We start from the raw sequence: 17,055 nt of genomic DNA, 5'->3' as shown, positions 1-17,055 counted from the left end.
AATTAGGGAACTTCTATTTTTCTGTTGGAACCAGTTACTTTCCTGCTGGGAGCACAGATGAATGTCTGAGGAGGCCCTGGGATTTAATAGTGCCAATTTCTAGTATCCTCATTTGGGATCTCAACAATCTTAAAAGGAAGAGACATTGCAGCAATTCTTTATGCTGCCCTCTCACATACCTCATTTCTTCTAAGTGGTCTCTTGTCGACACCACTTTAGCTTTCCTGCTTCCAGACCAGTACCTTTGACCTGCAGGCTAGCTGTTGACACACATTCCCGTGTGTTGACTACAATCTCTAACATAACACACAAAATGAGGGACGGAATGTTGCACATTGGCAAAACATTCACCCCCAGTCACAGATCTGGGTTTAATCCATCGTTATTTTGCTCACCACGCCACCCCAGTTCAGACATGGCCATATGCAAATAATACAGTCTCTAACATGGCTATCAGGTAAACTGGTTTCAATTCAGTTAGAAATAATATGAAATACCAGCATTTGTAAAGGGCACAGTTACCTCCGGAGAGGTGTCCTGGCGCTGAGGGCCATCAGGAAGATTAAGCGAGCTATTGCCCAGAGTCAGCCGCTCTGGCCGCTGCACCACACCTCTCACGCAGCACAAAGTGAACTTTTTAGAAGTTATTCTCCAGTAGATTTATTAAGAAAATCTACTTTCACTCTTGCCGCTCTTGCTCTTCTCTGCCTCCCATGTCCTGTATCGGTCTCCAGCCATCTGGTTTGTCTACCTTGGTTACTTGTTTCTAAAAAAAGGCATGTTTAGGGACGCTGCCTGCATCTGCCATTTTTTAAAGGTTGTTACTCGCTACTCTCCAACATGCACCCTGCAGTCTTCGGATCCTTTTTTTCCCCCTTCATATCCCCAGATTTCACAAATCACTCAAAGGAGATGCTCTTTCCTCCAAGTTCTGAAACTGCCTCTTATTGCTTCTCTATTCTACCCCTGATCATTTGGCTTGGACATGGATGTTTACCTGAGGCTTTGCTTATCTTCTATTTATTTCAGTGCCATGGCATCAATATTTTGTTTGTGTTCTCTTTATAAAAACTGAAAAGATACATTATAAATTCATAAACTTAGCTGTTCTAGGAAAATGTAGCATGGCCAACACTGTGATAATTCACTTTTAGCAACTGTTGTTAGTTTTAATTTTACCAACACGCCACTTCCAAATGGATACCGAATCATATTAAAGGAATATCAATATATAATTAAAAGGATCAATATACTTCAAAAAAGAGTGATGGAAACTGGTAGGCAAAATTGACAGATGATTTATACATTTCAAAAACTGAAAAGGTGCACTTACAATTACACTTCTTTATTATCTAGAAACAATGTAAAACAGTTTTTAGCCAATGTCTATAAAATCACGAGTGGGAGATGAATTCCCTCCACTGGCGGAGTTCGCAGAGTTTTGCCTACTCCGCGCAGAGCTCTGAAAAACTCTGCGTAGCAGAGCAGAGTTTTACCTCTCACGCGTCTCGCCGATGTTAAGTTGGCAAGCGTGAAAAATCACATGCTAGAGCACCTCCAGGCGAGATTTCTCAATGTGGGAAGTCGTGGCAGATTGCTATCACTCGCGTTGAGAAACCTGCTGCTCGCGTTGAAGAAGCTGCGTATGACCTCCATCATTTTGAATGCCCAATAACCTCCACTTGCTTTTACATATTTATACCTTAAAAAGATGTTCCCATAGTAAATGCTTTGGTTGTAGAGTATAATGTATCAAGCATTCTTATTTGACCATTTTTGAAAATGTTCCTTTGGAAGCCTAATATGACTAAAAATGAGCTATTTAAATTTAGGAAGCGCTTTGAAATGATATGCTTGTGCCTCTACATTTTTAGAGCAGCATCCCTTGCGCTGAGGCTCCACTCTTACATATGCCATTTTAGATCACACTTGCAAAGCTGTTGATACAAAGGATTCTTCTTACTTATTTTGAACTGATTGATAGAATCACTTCAATCATCGTTAGTTGGACGCCCCAACATCTCCTCAAGCAGGCAGTACTGGAGCGAGGCAATGGGGTAGGAGGGAAGAGAAAGTGAAAATGTATGTGCCATACATGATGCCTGACACTGAAAGGCTGCATATTACCCTGTGCATTTCATTGATGATGCAAGGTGAATGGAATATTTGCAGATCTAGAAGGTTAAGTGATGAAGAAGGAGCATAAGCACAGGACTATAGACAACACAAACAAGACAGATAATCCTTAGGGTCTGTCCTCTTACCGAATAATTTGTATCATCCACAGTTCTTTCGGTCTCCGGAGCTGTAAAAAAGAACAATATGTCAAGTTCATACTGTGCTGATCAGAAATGTGTTTTGTGAACGAAGGAATCCTCCATGAAGTATATCAAAATAGCCCATATATTTAGTATAAACATGCTTCCTTTACAATGTTTATTTAAATATTAGGGACCTAATTTACAAGAAACTGTCGCATCGGCATTGATGCGTCTGTTTCCTTGCGTCTGTGACACCATGAATGTGCTGTATTTACAATTCAGGGTTCCATGACGCAAGGATTTAACAGATGCGTCAGACATTTTGACTCAACTGTTGGCGCAAAAGTGGTGCATTGCTGGAGTTGGTAAAAAAAATAACGCAACTCCAGCAATATGTCAGAACACATAAGTGAGTCCCATGTAAAAAACTCTGATTCAATCCTTATGCCTGGTCTGAGCAGGCGTATGGATTCTGACGCATTCAAGTCATAGAGTGATGCAGTGAAAAGTTGTACATTTTCTTGCACCTCTTGTACGTGGCTTTTTTGCATGGAACCCCTACACTGCATTCATTGTCCCTGGTGCAGGTATATTGTGCCGCAGTACCCAATGTGTTAGTTTGTAGATATGGAGCAGTGTGGTGAATTGTTTGCGCTGCTGCGTAAAAAAATGAAGTAGCGGTGGCGCAAGATGCTTGTATTTAAACCCCTATGTTTTTTGTTAAAAGCTATTCATACCACGGTTCTGCTGTCTCGAAGTGCTGTAGATAGGAGGGGCTAATGTAGCCCAATTTAGGCCCCAAGTAAGACTTGTAAAGTCCTCAAAAGATGCAAACTCTGTACACATATTTACTTTTACTGTGCAGTAACACCCCACCAGTACTGTAAATCCAGTATTTGTAAAGCGCAGAGCTACCTGTAGGCATCCCAGCGCTGGGGGCCATTGGGAAGATTAAGCGAGCTATTGCCCAGAGTCACATGGTGCTGGGCAGACCCCTGCCGCCAGAGCCAGGGATCGAACCGTGATCCCCAGCGTCCGGCGTCAGTCGCCCTGGCCGCTGCGCCACACCTCTTCCTACTGTAAAATTATGATTTAAATCCCTCAACAAGGAATAACTGTGCAGACACACAATTACCATGCAGTATTTGCCAAGGTATTCCCTTTCTCTAGGAGTTCAATGCACATTCACCACTTGCTCTGGACAGGCAAGACCTCAAGCCAGCACCACACCCAATACACAATATAAGGAATGGGCCTTTAGGGCAGCCCTCTCTAGTCATTGGCATGTTTGGGTGAGCCACATCATGTTTTGGATAGATGGTGTGTCTGTCACTTTTTGATCATCACACAGCATTCACTGATGTGTAACCTTTTTTGCGACATTATATTTCAAAGTGGCGATGGGTAAAAGCAGTCCTATTATTTATTTATTTTTTGGAGGAAACATTTTCCACTAGAGGACGATCTTTTAAAGTCTCTAGCACCCACACCATTTGAGCCACTTCTGGAGGCTAAAGAGGTATGTTGGTTGCAGCCCAGCATTTCCTTAGCACATTACACCCACATGGTACTTGAGAGCTGGCCAGTGGCAGGCAGCAAACCTCGACACTGGAGGGGCGTTAAGGGGACCTAGAGCCAAACAGAGTGAGGGTCAGAGTATTTTCTCCTGGGTGACTCGCCAATGGTAAGGTGCCGAGCGCAAGAGAGAAAAGCGAGCAGTAGACCACCTCCTGGCGAGATTTCTCAATGCCGACAGTCACAGCAGGTCACTACCTGCTTGGGTTGAGAAAGCTGCCGCTCATGTTGAGAAAGCTGCTGCTAGAGTACAAAATCTACTTGAGCAACCGAAGGAAGCAGCACACTCTAGTTCACCACATGGTACATTTCTGCTGATTTTTACAGCACAGGACAAAATCAGAGTGAGCAGTGCACCGTACCAAACCTCTGCCGCTCACGGATCTCTGCAGAATCTCACAGAGTTTTAAGGTAACTTCGCGGAACTCCACAGAATGAACTTCCGTCGTGAGTTCTGCCCACCCCTAATTTCCATGCAAATTGCAAGGAATAGGGGAATACACTTGTGATTCAAAGGGAATTGCTATGTTGACATTGTGAGTTATAAAGACAATTGCAATTGGATAATCATATTATTACATTGTAAATTGACTATCACAGTTGCAAAGACTAGCACTTCTCTCTGCGTTGATGAAAACTCTCTGATGATATACCTTTAGCTGTTTGTTCTTGTATTTGTGGGTATAAGTTTGGTTTGCCACTGTGTGTGCTTTATTAGCTATATTTGTGAGCTGAAAAATAGACATGCGGAACGCTTCAAAATAAATTCCTATTTGCCACTATGTGCATGCAAAATGTTTGATTAGTAGTGAGAGCTACACTTAAAAATCCACAAAATACCTCGACAAGCAAGGGCGACTTCCAAAATAACATGTTTAAAATTAGTTGATGAATTCACGTTTGGAATACAATGAAAATTCCTAAATTTCCCACAAAAAAATTCAAATCACCAAATTACTCAAAATGAAACAATTGCTAGTCGTGCTGGTTGCTATTTTTTTCCTTGAAGCGTGTGAATACATCATTCTTAAATTTAGAAAAAAAATAAACTTTATTACTTCTGAGAGTTTATCTAGTTAAAAAAATTATGTAAAAACAAGAAATCGAAATTCTGTTATTTGTTCATTGTAGTAGCCTCTATAAATGTGTACCATGTTACACTGATGATATTGCACATTGTACGCTGCCTGATCCTGGTGGGGTTTAGCCATGTGCTTGGTTTAACCCGTTGGGTGCGTCGGACGGCACCCGGCCGTCCGACATCACTGTGGCCGTGTGCGGATGACGGCCGGGGGCCGTCCCAAACACGCCCACTTATTAATTCCCCGGCACCGCAGCGGAATTTGCACCGCAGTCAAGGAGTTAATGTCTGTACAGTGCAGCATTGTGATCCTATGATGACATGAGCTAGTGTAGTGTGTAATCAGGACTGAGCCTCTGTGGCGTCCAATGCACATAAACACATATTGCCAATATTTACCGCCATCTTGAAGAGCTCTTTCCTTCCTCCTTACGTAACAGTACATTAGGACTCCCCCAAATATTATCACGGATGTGATGACGGCACCGATCGTTATGAGTATCGGTGGATTCTCTGAAATGAGAACACACAGAAGTGTTAACATTGGATGTGTCATTCATCAAATGCTGAACTGCAATTAACTTTAAGTCAATGTACCATCTATCTGACAATCACTTGCACTCTCATGGAAAACCTCGTTTGGGTGTAAACAGAAGCAATACTCAACTTGTAAAAAGTGATGAAAAAAATGGCGAGTGTAGGTGCCCAGAATTTTCCTTAGTAGCCCACTGCCGATGCCACAGAATGCTTGGGTTGCCAAGGCTGCCCAGCCTTGATTTCCCCCAATAACTCATAGGGAACATTAAAGGAGGAGGATTAAGTTAAAGTGCTAAACTAATGGAAAGGCAACACATTAGGAAGCCAACAGCAGGCTCGTCTCCACAAGGTAAACACTTATCGCTGAGCAAGGGCTCAGATGAGCAGAATATTACTTTGAGAATTAGGGCTTTTTAATGGATATAGGAATCAATACCACTCAAACATGGCCGCCAATTTCCCAACAAAAAGCTCATTCGTTGTCCTACTCCATGCTAAAATTGTGAAAGAAAGAGTGCCTGAAGCTCTGATCAGAAGCTATTTAAAGGTCGGCAAGCTGAATACGAGGGCTGATAGCCTTTCATTTACTATCACATACTCCCTGCCTCTCTCTCATACTCTTGCCGGTTCTTGCTTTCTCTCTTCATGACGGTTTTACTGTCATTCTCTTCCTCCAAATTTCCAATCTGTGCTCTTGCACTCAATACATTTCTGATGCAGGGAAGCAAATGTTGGTCCCCAAAAATAAGTGCCGGTGCCCCCCCACCGACAACCACAGACTCTAACTGATCATTGGTCCTAATTCTATTCTTATGGTTGTTTTATCCATACAGAACAATGATTTTAGCTCCACCTCAATTGAACAGTGACAAGTTTTCCAGGTCCATGAGTGATTTCCTGCAGTAGTTCAGGTTTTATCTTTAAATTGTTGTACTTGTAGTCTTGTTCATTCCAAAACAGACCAGAACTGCAAGTCCGAGAATTCAAAGAAAAAAGCCATGGACTGGAACAGCACATCACGCATATATGTGTGGACACTTGGCAGGTATGAACAGTGCAAGCTTAAATCTCACACCCTATTCTGTCTGTGTAAAAAACCTTTTGTATTTGGGACAAAAAATAAAAGGTTCCAAAAGTCACAAGCCAGGTGCATTTATTTGGCAGTTTTTGAATATTTCCAAGGCCTCATTTATGAGGTTTTGGTGTAGAACAGCGCTGCTGGTCTTCCTGCTGTGCTGCCCTATGACAAAAGAAAAGGACAGAATGGTCCGTAGCTATTAGATACTATGCATTCCTGTCCTTTGCTCCAGGACTGGGGCACAATAGGCTGCCATGCACCAACGCAAACACCTTTGCACCGTGGTGCAAGGGTGCCTGAGTTGCGGGGATGATTATTTTTGTGCAGGAAGGAAAACCTTCCTGCACAAAAACAATCACAAGAGGATTTGCCTCTTTCTATGTAATGCAGCACACATAGAAAAAGGAAAAATGAGGAAAAATACAGATCTTTCTCCTCGTTGTGTCTCCCTTACGCCTTCCCTGGTGAGGCGTATGTTTTTGGCCCTGCCTCAGATTTACGATTTTGTGTAAATCGGGGGCAGTGGAAAAAAACTGATATTGCTGGGAACGCCCCCAGCAATGCCCATGGAACACCCCTTTAATGCAGAAAACTGTGTTAAATGGAACCATATTAATGAGGCAGCATTAAACCCAAAACAGTGGCTTAGTGCTGTCTTCAAAATATGAAGCAGGCACCTGTGCCTCAAGAGTCACAAAAAGTGGCATCCCGGCAGCGCAAGGGGCCTCATGAATGAGACCCTCAGGTTATATCTGCTGATGAGCTCTGCTAACAAGCCGTCTCTCAGTGGCTGGACAAGATGAGGGACATAATTAGATTTAACAAGCCAGAAGCAGTATGCATCTGCTGTTCATGAAAATGTTGGTAACCAGAGATTTCCTGACTAATTTAAGGCTGGAACAAAAGTGCCTTACCTTCTAACTGGATTAGGGTTAATGGTACATACCATTATCCAATAAATACTTGCCAATAACTCAGTACTATTTGTAGTAAACATGCTGTGTAATCAAGATAAAGCTATTCTGATGATCAAAAAAACATGTTTCAGGTATTGCCAAATTGGAGGGCAAGAGGAGCAGGAGTTTTGGAAGGATGGAAAATTGATCAAATACCAACTTCTATTAACCCCTTCACTGTGGGGATTATTCACCTGCTGTGCTGGGGGGGAGGGGGGTGTACACAGCGCCTGCATGCTCGGCACGGCGCTCGTGTGCTCATGACGAGCTGAGCTCGTCACAGGTGCATTGGCTCCCGTGGAACGTTCAGCACAGGAGGGGAATTCTCTCCGCACCTGAGCGTTCCACGGGCCATGACGAGCTGAGCTCGTCATGAGCACCGGAGCGCCGTGGCTCATGACGAGCTCAGCTCGTCATGAGCATGGGAGGGGTTAATTGGCAATGCTGAATCACAAAGCAGTGGATGGACCTGTGTGCTTCCTGAATATCGACCCCAGAATATCAATGGGAAACAATATCGAGGACAAAATATCGGAAAGAAATATCGACAGGTAAGTCGTAGGTCAACATAGGTTAAGAACTGAGGAAACAGCTCTGATGTGCAGGGGCCGGTCGTTCCAGGCTTTAGGAGCGAGGTACGAGAAGCCAGGACTGCCGGATCTGGTTCAGCGTATTGTGGAGAAGGGGTGTGCGTAGGGGTTTGACTGAGTGGCGGTGTCAGTAGGTTTGTGATTATTGAGATATGTGGGGTTAATGTTGAGTATGAACACTAAAAGTGGTTTTGCATTGATTGATGTCTAACACCCAGTTGCTTGTCAGTATTTTCTTTATATGGACAACAGTGCGTGGTGGGCTTTTTCATTATTGTTCTCTCGTGTATGACTGAATTGGTGCTTGCAGAATGAATGTGACCATGTGACCCATGGGTCACAGGGCTGTTCCTTGCACATCACAGAAAGAATGTTCTGGTTGAGTTGTGATGGTTCTCTGACCTGGAGCCGTGGAGAATGTGTTCAAGGGGTTGGAGGAAGAAAGAGGACGGGGCACTCTCTACTGTCAGGAGTTCCTGAAAAGAACTTCACATGAGAAACTGCATTTCATTGTAGAGTGTAATACTGAAGCACTACCTGGGATCCTCTTAGGATTATTCTAGGAGGAGTCCCAATCTCCTCAAGTCATGCCCGACGTAGGTAGGTCAGCTTCTTTAGAAAGTGAACAACTGATCGTGCAATGGGACCCCAGACACATAGGCCTCTGGTTATGCCAACAAGACATGCACCTCTGCTTCAAGGAACTCCCCATCTGCTAAATGGCTGCAGATATGCTGGGTGAATGACAAGTGGATTGAGACTCATTGGGCCATGGGAGAATCCTGGGCATCTTATTAGTAAAAAAGTGCCGGGTAGCAGTTAGAAGGAAACCTACAAAGTTCCTACTTAGGAAGTAGGGTTACCTCAGCTAATGAATTGTGGCATTTCAGGTCATTCCAGAATCTCTGAGAGAGGGAGTGCCAACTAACACTAAAATAAACGTTCGCCTATCTAAAGAAGGATGGGCAAGAATGTGTCTCATTCTCAAGGGTAGCTAAGTATAGTCTTTGTGTAGTAAGAGAGAATGGTAGACTCTAATGTCTACAAGCTAGAAGTCAAATGTTTAAGAAACATTTGGAATAGTTTTCACCAACCCTCATTGTGTAGTAAGAGAGAATGGTGGATTTTAATGTCTACAAGCTAGAAGTCAAATATTTAAGAAACATTTGGAATAGTTTTCACCAACCCTCATTGTGTAGTAAGAGAGAATGGTAGACTCTAATGTCTACAAGCTAGAAGTCAAATATTTAAGAAACATTTGGAATAGTTTTCACCAACACTCAATGTGTAGTAAGAGAGAATGGTAAACTCTAATGTCGACAAGCTAGAAATCAAATATTTAACCACTTCGGCGCTGATGACGAGCTCAGCTCGTCATCAGTTGCGCCGCTCGCACGCTGATGACGAGCTGAGCTCGTCATGTAACGCGCGTTTTAAAAAAACGCCGCGTACAGAGGGAAAAGCCGCCGCGCGCATGCCGTTAAGAAACATTTGGAATAGTTTTCACCAACCCTGGTGTGTGGACAATGTTCTGTATGTGACTGCATCAGTTAATAAGCTACCGAATGGTTCTCTAAGGTGTATTGGAGCACTTTTATCCATTCCCAACTCAGATGAACAAGAAGGTGACAGGGAGGCACTTTAAAATGGAACCAACTTAAAGGGATGAGAATTTCGGTTCTTAGGACTGGTTGCAAGCATTGAGGCTGGGCAGTGGTGGCTAGGTCCATTCTCCATGGAAGAGACAAACATGTGAGGAGAAAGTGAAACCGGCGCACAGTGACCAATGAGCAGCAAGGAAATGAGAGAGAAGACGAAGCCAACAGCAGTAAGTAATAGGCGTGCGCTAAGCCCTTTTTTAAATTCTTTTTTTTTTTAGGTAACAAAATGTCTTGTTGGCGGCAGCGTCAACGCTGTCTCAGGTGATACCTAAAAAGTAAAGTTTCAGTTCCACTACTGACATCCCACACAATAAAACTAAGCAACAATCCTATACAGCCTAATCTATATCAACTACAGCTGCTGTATTAAATGGTACTTGAGAATGATGAACAATACATACGTACATTACCTGCTTTCTTGAGCTTACATATCTTCACTGCATTTGAATTTCCGATAGGCAATCTAAAAAAATAAAGAAAGGGTTGGTAGTTAAAGTATAGAATTATGTCTCAAATTGAAATTAATATATAGTGGTTTATGACATTTTGGTTCAAATAAAATATGTGATTGCTGGATTTGATCATTTATGGATTTCTAAATAATTCCTTGCTTTAAAGCACAACATACCTCTGTTGATTCCTATTTTCAATTCACAATTGGGGAATTGCTATTTCGCCTAATTGTAGTAGGTGAATCATTGATTTAAATTTTGTTGAATTTTCTGTTGTGTATTATTTTGTTCTTTTGGTGTTTAATTCAATATATTTAATTAACAAGTTTTTGCTAGCTTTTTCTGTGTCAACCATCAAATAACCTGGTGACAACTGGATGAGTGAAGCATTAGAATATTGTTTGTCTTGGTACAGATTTTTTTAGATTTACAAGGGTGCCTGCATTGCAAGCAGGATTGTTTTCGTGCAGGAAGGGGCAACTTCTCCACAAAGAACACCCTCACTCCACCCGTGGAATGCCTCCCCGGGGCAAAGTAACATAAAGTCAGCGACTAGCTTTTCTCCAGATCTACGAGCACTGCGACCCACACAAGGTGGACTTGCATGGCTTGGTAAGTCTCATTTAGGTTTTGCCTCACCCTTGGGTTACCTCGCATTGGCGCAAGGGTGACACAAAACCCATAATAAATATACCCAGTGATTAAATAATTCACCTTTGAGCAACCCTTTTAGGCTAAAAGACACATCTTTCAAATGCTGCTGGTCCAAAAATGTTTGCAACTTGCAAATTAATGTCATTGCTCACTCAACAATTTACCATTATCTCAATGACTACCCCTTCCTACTGATATTACCTTTATAAGATAATATAGGGACTTGGAATCTGAATATTTCTATTAAGGTACTTTGCATCAAATCATTTGTTGTTTCACAGAGTTTTGAAGTGTTTTTTGTCCCATGCATCATAAAATAGCAAACCACGAAAGTAAACCGTAACAAAACAGAAGTAATGATATACCAAGAGGCCCCTCTCCAAGAACTCTGGGTCTTCTGATGGCCACTGGTTTCACATGGATACTTCACATCAATAAGCTGGCCACATCAACATTGTCCCAACTCAGATTTCTGATGCGCCTGTACCCTTTCCTGGCGTTACCACAAAAGGTCACCACAATCATGCTCCTTGTTCTTTCTATACCTGACTGGATGAATGGGTATCATCTGGGGATCCATGCTACCTCAAGACTCCTGCTTTATAGTGAGACCTTGGAACACATAACAGAATTCTTAATAATCTGTCATTAGTTACCAGTTTCTTGCTTCAGCAAACCACTCAGGAAACTCACTCTTCTCAGCAACCATGTACGAAATATTTTGACCACACCTCTGACCATGGACTATACATGTACAATGTTCAACTGTGCAGTGGCCTCCCTGCGGTTGTATGATGTGACAACGCGTGTTATTACAACGCGTGCTGTTACATCGCAGTCGTTACGACTGCATTTTACCACGCTATGCCTTTACAACGCAAGTCTTTACATCGACTTGCGCTAGGTGGCGTGCTAACATTAAAAAAGTGTAATTTACTATTCCAACTCCAGTCCACTTATCAGTAGGGAAGGTGTTGGGATAGTAAACTACACCATTTTTAATGTTAGCACGCCATCTAGCGCAAGTCGGTGTAAATACTTTCGTTGTAATGGCATAGCGTTGTTACATGCGGTCGTTGTAACGACCGCGATGTAACAGCATTGCGGTGTACTGACTGCGTTGTTAAGGATGTTTCCCCCTCCCTGCAGACAGGTGCCTTACCAGAGTGACAGCTATCTCAATTTAGAAATTCAGAACATTTGTTCTAGAGCACATGTGTCTGAGCCTGTTAAGTTCATTTCAACAGCAGAGGTCACAACAAAAGATATCCAGAGCAAAGAAAACATGGGAAGGACAAAGAAAAGATATACTTGTTTATGTTGCACTACACCAAAAATTAGGTTAGCATGATTTTCAAATGCTTCTCCAAAACAGGTGTGTATGGTAATTAAGCTACAGATCTTGGAAATGCACTTCCCACCAATCACCAATGCAGAAAATGACATTTTATGATGTGTCATGTCAACAATATCTTGTGAACATGACCAGGGACCCAATAAAAGGCTCCCAAATAATATAAGCCTTCCACGCCTTGAAACTGAGGCAGTTCATACTTTGAATTGTCTTTACCAAAGTTGCCAAGGATGGGTTTATCCATATAGTTGCCAAAAGAGTGGGGAGTCAACATGGAAGCTGCTTTCACCACTATGAAAATGATGGATAAGGATTTGGAAAGGGCTGAAGTTTGGGAGAAAAGAAGAAATACAAAAGGGGGTAATAGGAGAACCAAAGAAAAGGCAAGTGTGGGCATACTGCGAATGAGCAGATTTCAAAGCAGATGCTCCCAGTCCAATGGGCAAACGTGCATATGTAGCACGTTCAACTGCTTCACTAGGGCTGTGTGCACCCCAGGTACATACAAAGCCACACTCTGATAGATGTCATCAAACATGGTCAACAATGGAGATGACAAAGGTGATAATGAGTGTAATGAGCAAGATCACTACACCTCAGCAGTAAACAAAATTACAAATTAGGAAAACACAAAGTTGAAGGTCCACATGATAGGACTAAATGTGCCAATCCTAATCAACAGTGAGACTACCATCAACATAGTAACCCAAGACCAGTGGAAATAGAGTGACTTGAATAGTAGGGAGAGTGTACTAAGGGATGCAAGGTTATTCATGTCCATATACGCATATGGAGACACGCAGCACTTTCCACTGCATGGCACATTCAAAACAGAAACTACGGATGGGCAGAGCCCTTCAGAGTTTTACTTTGCGGAATTCCACGGAGCTGCAGGCAAACTCTGCAAAATTCCACGGAGTTCCGTGAACGGGTGGAAATGGCACATTGCGCAGATTTCTAGCTTCGGAAGCTTATTTCGGGCTACAAATTCAGTGTGAAAAGATCCAAGCAGCGTGCCAGAGGGTGCTGCTTCTTTGCTGCCACTCGGGTAGATTTTCTACTCGAGCAACAGCTTTCTCACGGCAAATTGTCGTGACCACCCGCTTTGAGAAAATCTTGCCTGGTGCCCTTTCTAGCTCCCGAAAATCACATGTCAATTCTCACTTGCGCTCACCAACTTACCATTGATGAGCTGCACATGAAGAAAAAAAACTCCACTATGTAGCAGTTTGCAGAGTTTGGCCAGAACTCCGCGATACAAACGTAACGCGGAGTGGCCAAAACTCCGCTAACTCTGCCGTCAGAGTGGAATTTATCACCCACCCCTAAAAAAAACTAGTAGCCATGGCGGAGGTAAGAGTGTCAGCATCTGAATTCTTTATGGGGACATATGGGCAGAAAACTGTTTAGTTGCTAAAACTAATTAAAGTTGCACTAAATGTGAGCATCAGCGAGGTGGAAGACATCTTTGAAGAACGCGATGATGGCATGGGCCACCTGAAAGAAAAAAACATTAAAATGCACATGCAACCACAAGTGCTGCCCGCCACTTACGTGGCTAAACGATTGCAGTCCACATACGAGACAAAATAAAGTGGAGCAACATAAGCAAAGCATGCAAGGATTATTGCATGGGTCTTTCATTTTGGTTTCTCCGATTGTTATCGGGACAGGTGCGCATTTGTGAACAACTCAGGCTCCCCAAGACAGCAATCCAGCGCAAGTGGCATATCACGCAACAATCAATGACATTATCATAGTTCTGAATCGTGCAACATAGTTTTCAGAAACAGTCTTCAATGCTGGCTTCTTCCAGTTAGAGCTTCAGAAAGACTACTGCTAACAACATTCTCGAAATATAAAGGGTAGAGATATCATTGCCTCACATTTGGCAAAGCATCGGATCCTGCAATGCTCCACACCACCATATGGGAGAATCTAGCAGGACTACTGGCAAGGTAAACTTCAGTGATAACAGTCATATATCCATGTCACATAAAAACACAAGCACATTGCTTGGCGGACAGCAACTCTACAACGATTCAAAAACTCACCCTCTACAAAGATAAAAGGGAATCTCTGCAAACACAAAGTTGAAGGTCCACATGATAGTTCTAAATGTGCCAATCTTAATCAACATTGAGACTACCATCAACATAGTAACCCAAGACCAGTAGAAATAGAGTGACTTGAACAGTAGGGGTAGTGTACTAAGGGATGTATGACATCACAACGCATGCTTTTACTCCGCATGCCATTACAACGCAGTTTTTACAACGCAAGTCGTTACAACGACTTGCGTTGGGGGGGCTGGATAGTGGAATAGTTTAATTTTCTATTCCAACTCCAGTCCCCGTGGATAGTAGGGAAGGTGTTGGATAGAAAATTAAACTATTCCCTATCCTACAGCGCCCTCCAGCGCAAGTCGTTGTAACGACTTGCGTTGTAATAGCTGCTTTGTAATGGTAGTGCGGAGTGAAAGTTGCGTTGTAAAGGATGTTCCCCGTACTAAGGGATGCAAGGTCATTCATGTCCATATACGCATATGGAAAAACGCAGCACTTTCCACTGCATGGCACATTCAAAATCTCTGCAAACAAAATTAATTTCATAGGGGTCCTTTTCTAAGTAGAAGTCATTACAGCGGACAACATGAAGGACATCAAGAATAGATAGTCAAGCAACACCTGTGTTGCCTCATTTAACCACAAATGCTCTACTGAGCTGATTTGCATGCCATGCTCTGCAATCTAACTAAACAACAAAACAACTGCCAATACCGGATACTACTTTACTATTTTTGGAAATGACCTATATGAAAAAAAGCATAAAGGTCCGTTATTTGGTTTACGTCACTAGTTTATTTATTTATTTTAACACTAGTGGAAAACTTTATTTTCATGAATAACCAACTTAATTTTAGTGTATAAACAATTAGAGCAAAGAAAATTACAATAGAGTATTTACAAAAAATTCGTACTATACAAAACAATTTACAGAATTTACAATACATCCAACCTTTCACACTGGCCAAACCATTCATCCATACACAATCATACAAAACAACAGCACAAATCCTCAGGGTCTAATGTCAAAAGAAATATATATTTTTTACTTCCTATGTACAAATGTCCAATTTCACATCCTAGGATTGAAGCTTAATGTGATTCCTAGGAATTAATCCTTTTAATGCACCCTATTTAAAGTAACTGTTTCAATTTTGACAGAAGGACCCAACAACAGGTCGACGCGTTTCGAACTCCCCAATGCGGAGTTCTCCACAGGACCAACAATCTACAAAAACAAACAAACATATTTTAAGACTCATTAAATTCAAGGACCCATTCTCAACGTTAAAGTAACAACTACAGTGCGCACCTTTCACCATACCTTAATGCAGTGAACAAAACACTCCACCAGTAGATGGCGTACGGACGATAGACAGCTGTAAGTAGGAAGACATAACATACATTTGTAGAATAAACTGTTCATATGGGCCATCTTATAAAACTATTCAGGCTCTAAATAACCCAGGTAAGGTAAAGCGCACTTACCTATATCGAAGTTCTTATTGCATTGTCTGCAGGATAAAGAGATGTATATAAAGATTTACAAATCAGTCTGTATACCGGCAAACCAATTACGTGTGAGTCAAAAAAACACTCAACGGGTGTTTTGAACATTCGATTCCAAAAAGTGGCCGGCGCGCATGCAGGTTAGTCACACGAGGCCTGAAGACAAGAGAAAAAGCGTTCACGGTTTAGACCAATTGTGACGCCTGGGTGCAAACCGTGCTTTATTAGTATAAAAAGCAAGGTTCTCGCTTACTGGCAAAGACTAATTTTTCTCCTCTGTAATGGACTGGCGTGGTATGCGGTAGCAGTGCTAAGAAACAAGCACTATTATTGGACGCATGTGATGTCACGTGACCGCGAGCTCCGTGAAGTTGTTGAAAAATTTAAAGCAATAACGCTACGGAATGCCGGATTAAAATAAAACTTTATAGATCGTGAACACATATTTTGTGGCCACTGGCGACAAGGTGGCAAATGATCTACCTTGAAGTGGCATGGCATTGTAGATATATATTAGTATATGCACTCATGGAAAAAATTCCTCTAGTTGTTTTTTGAAGATTCTATTTAGTTAAAGAACCATCTGACTTTTAAACACGGCATTTGGATGCTAGTGGTGGATACAGTTATCAGACATACATTAATTGCGGACCTACTGCATAGTTCGACCTCTAGTTATAATCACGAAGTAATCCAATGGCTCCGTCTTTTGCGAAACATGTACTCCATTTCGATCTTTTGTACACAGTCCAGTCTGGGGTACATACAGTTATAAAAAGTTGTGACCCCACGCATGTCAATAATTAGTCGAAAAAGCAGCCAACTCTTGTAGTAGGAATATACATGCTGTGATTTTTAATGTCCACCCTCATAATTTCTGAGATCTCATTCAGTTCAGTGGCCGCAATGTTAAATTTCATTATTAGCATAGCTTCACGTTGATTCAATCTTTCTTCAACATTGCCTCCACGAATATCACTCTCGATTTTCGAAATTATAGTCCACCGCAAGTCTTCTTCCTTATGTTGATGGGTAATCCAGTGGTGTACCAAAGGTGCATCAGGTGTCTCCTTCCTAATTCTGGACTTGTGTTGTGTGATCCGATGGCGGATCTCCTGAGTTGTCTTCCCTATGTATAGTTTAGGGCATGGACATGTGACCCCATAGACCACATTTTTGGTAAGACAGTTGGTGAATATGTTGTGTTTCCAATGTATCCCGTTGTAAGTGAACACCGATCCTTCATTTGTTTGTGCACAACATAAGCAGTTCCCACATTTG

General features: G+C 42.1%; 1 protein-coding gene across 1 annotated transcript in view; it reads right to left on the bottom strand.

Annotated features, from left to right (window-relative positions):
* Positions 1-17,055, bottom strand: part of TNFRSF25 (TNF receptor superfamily member 25) — a 251,561-nt gene that overhangs the window by 35,538 nt on the left and 198,968 nt on the right. The window contains exons 6-8 of the mRNA XM_078640947.1: positions 10,150-10,202; positions 5,317-5,430; positions 2,265-2,305 (exon numbers count right to left, since the gene is read on the bottom strand). Coding sequence (XP_078497073.1) covers positions 2,265-2,305; positions 5,317-5,430; positions 10,150-10,202 — 208 coding nt within the window. The remainder of the gene's footprint in view (positions 1-2,264; positions 2,306-5,316; positions 5,431-10,149; positions 10,203-17,055) is intronic.

The sequence above is a fragment of the Lissotriton helveticus genome, chromosome 5_1 (assembly GCF_964261635.1).
Source record: "Lissotriton helveticus chromosome 5_1, aLisHel1.1, whole genome shotgun sequence".
In the NCBI taxonomy this organism is placed as follows: domain Eukaryota; kingdom Metazoa; phylum Chordata; class Amphibia; order Caudata; family Salamandridae; genus Lissotriton; species Lissotriton helveticus.
The sequence above is the reverse complement of the archived record's forward strand: the minus strand, read 5'-3'. Positions and strand labels throughout refer to the sequence as shown.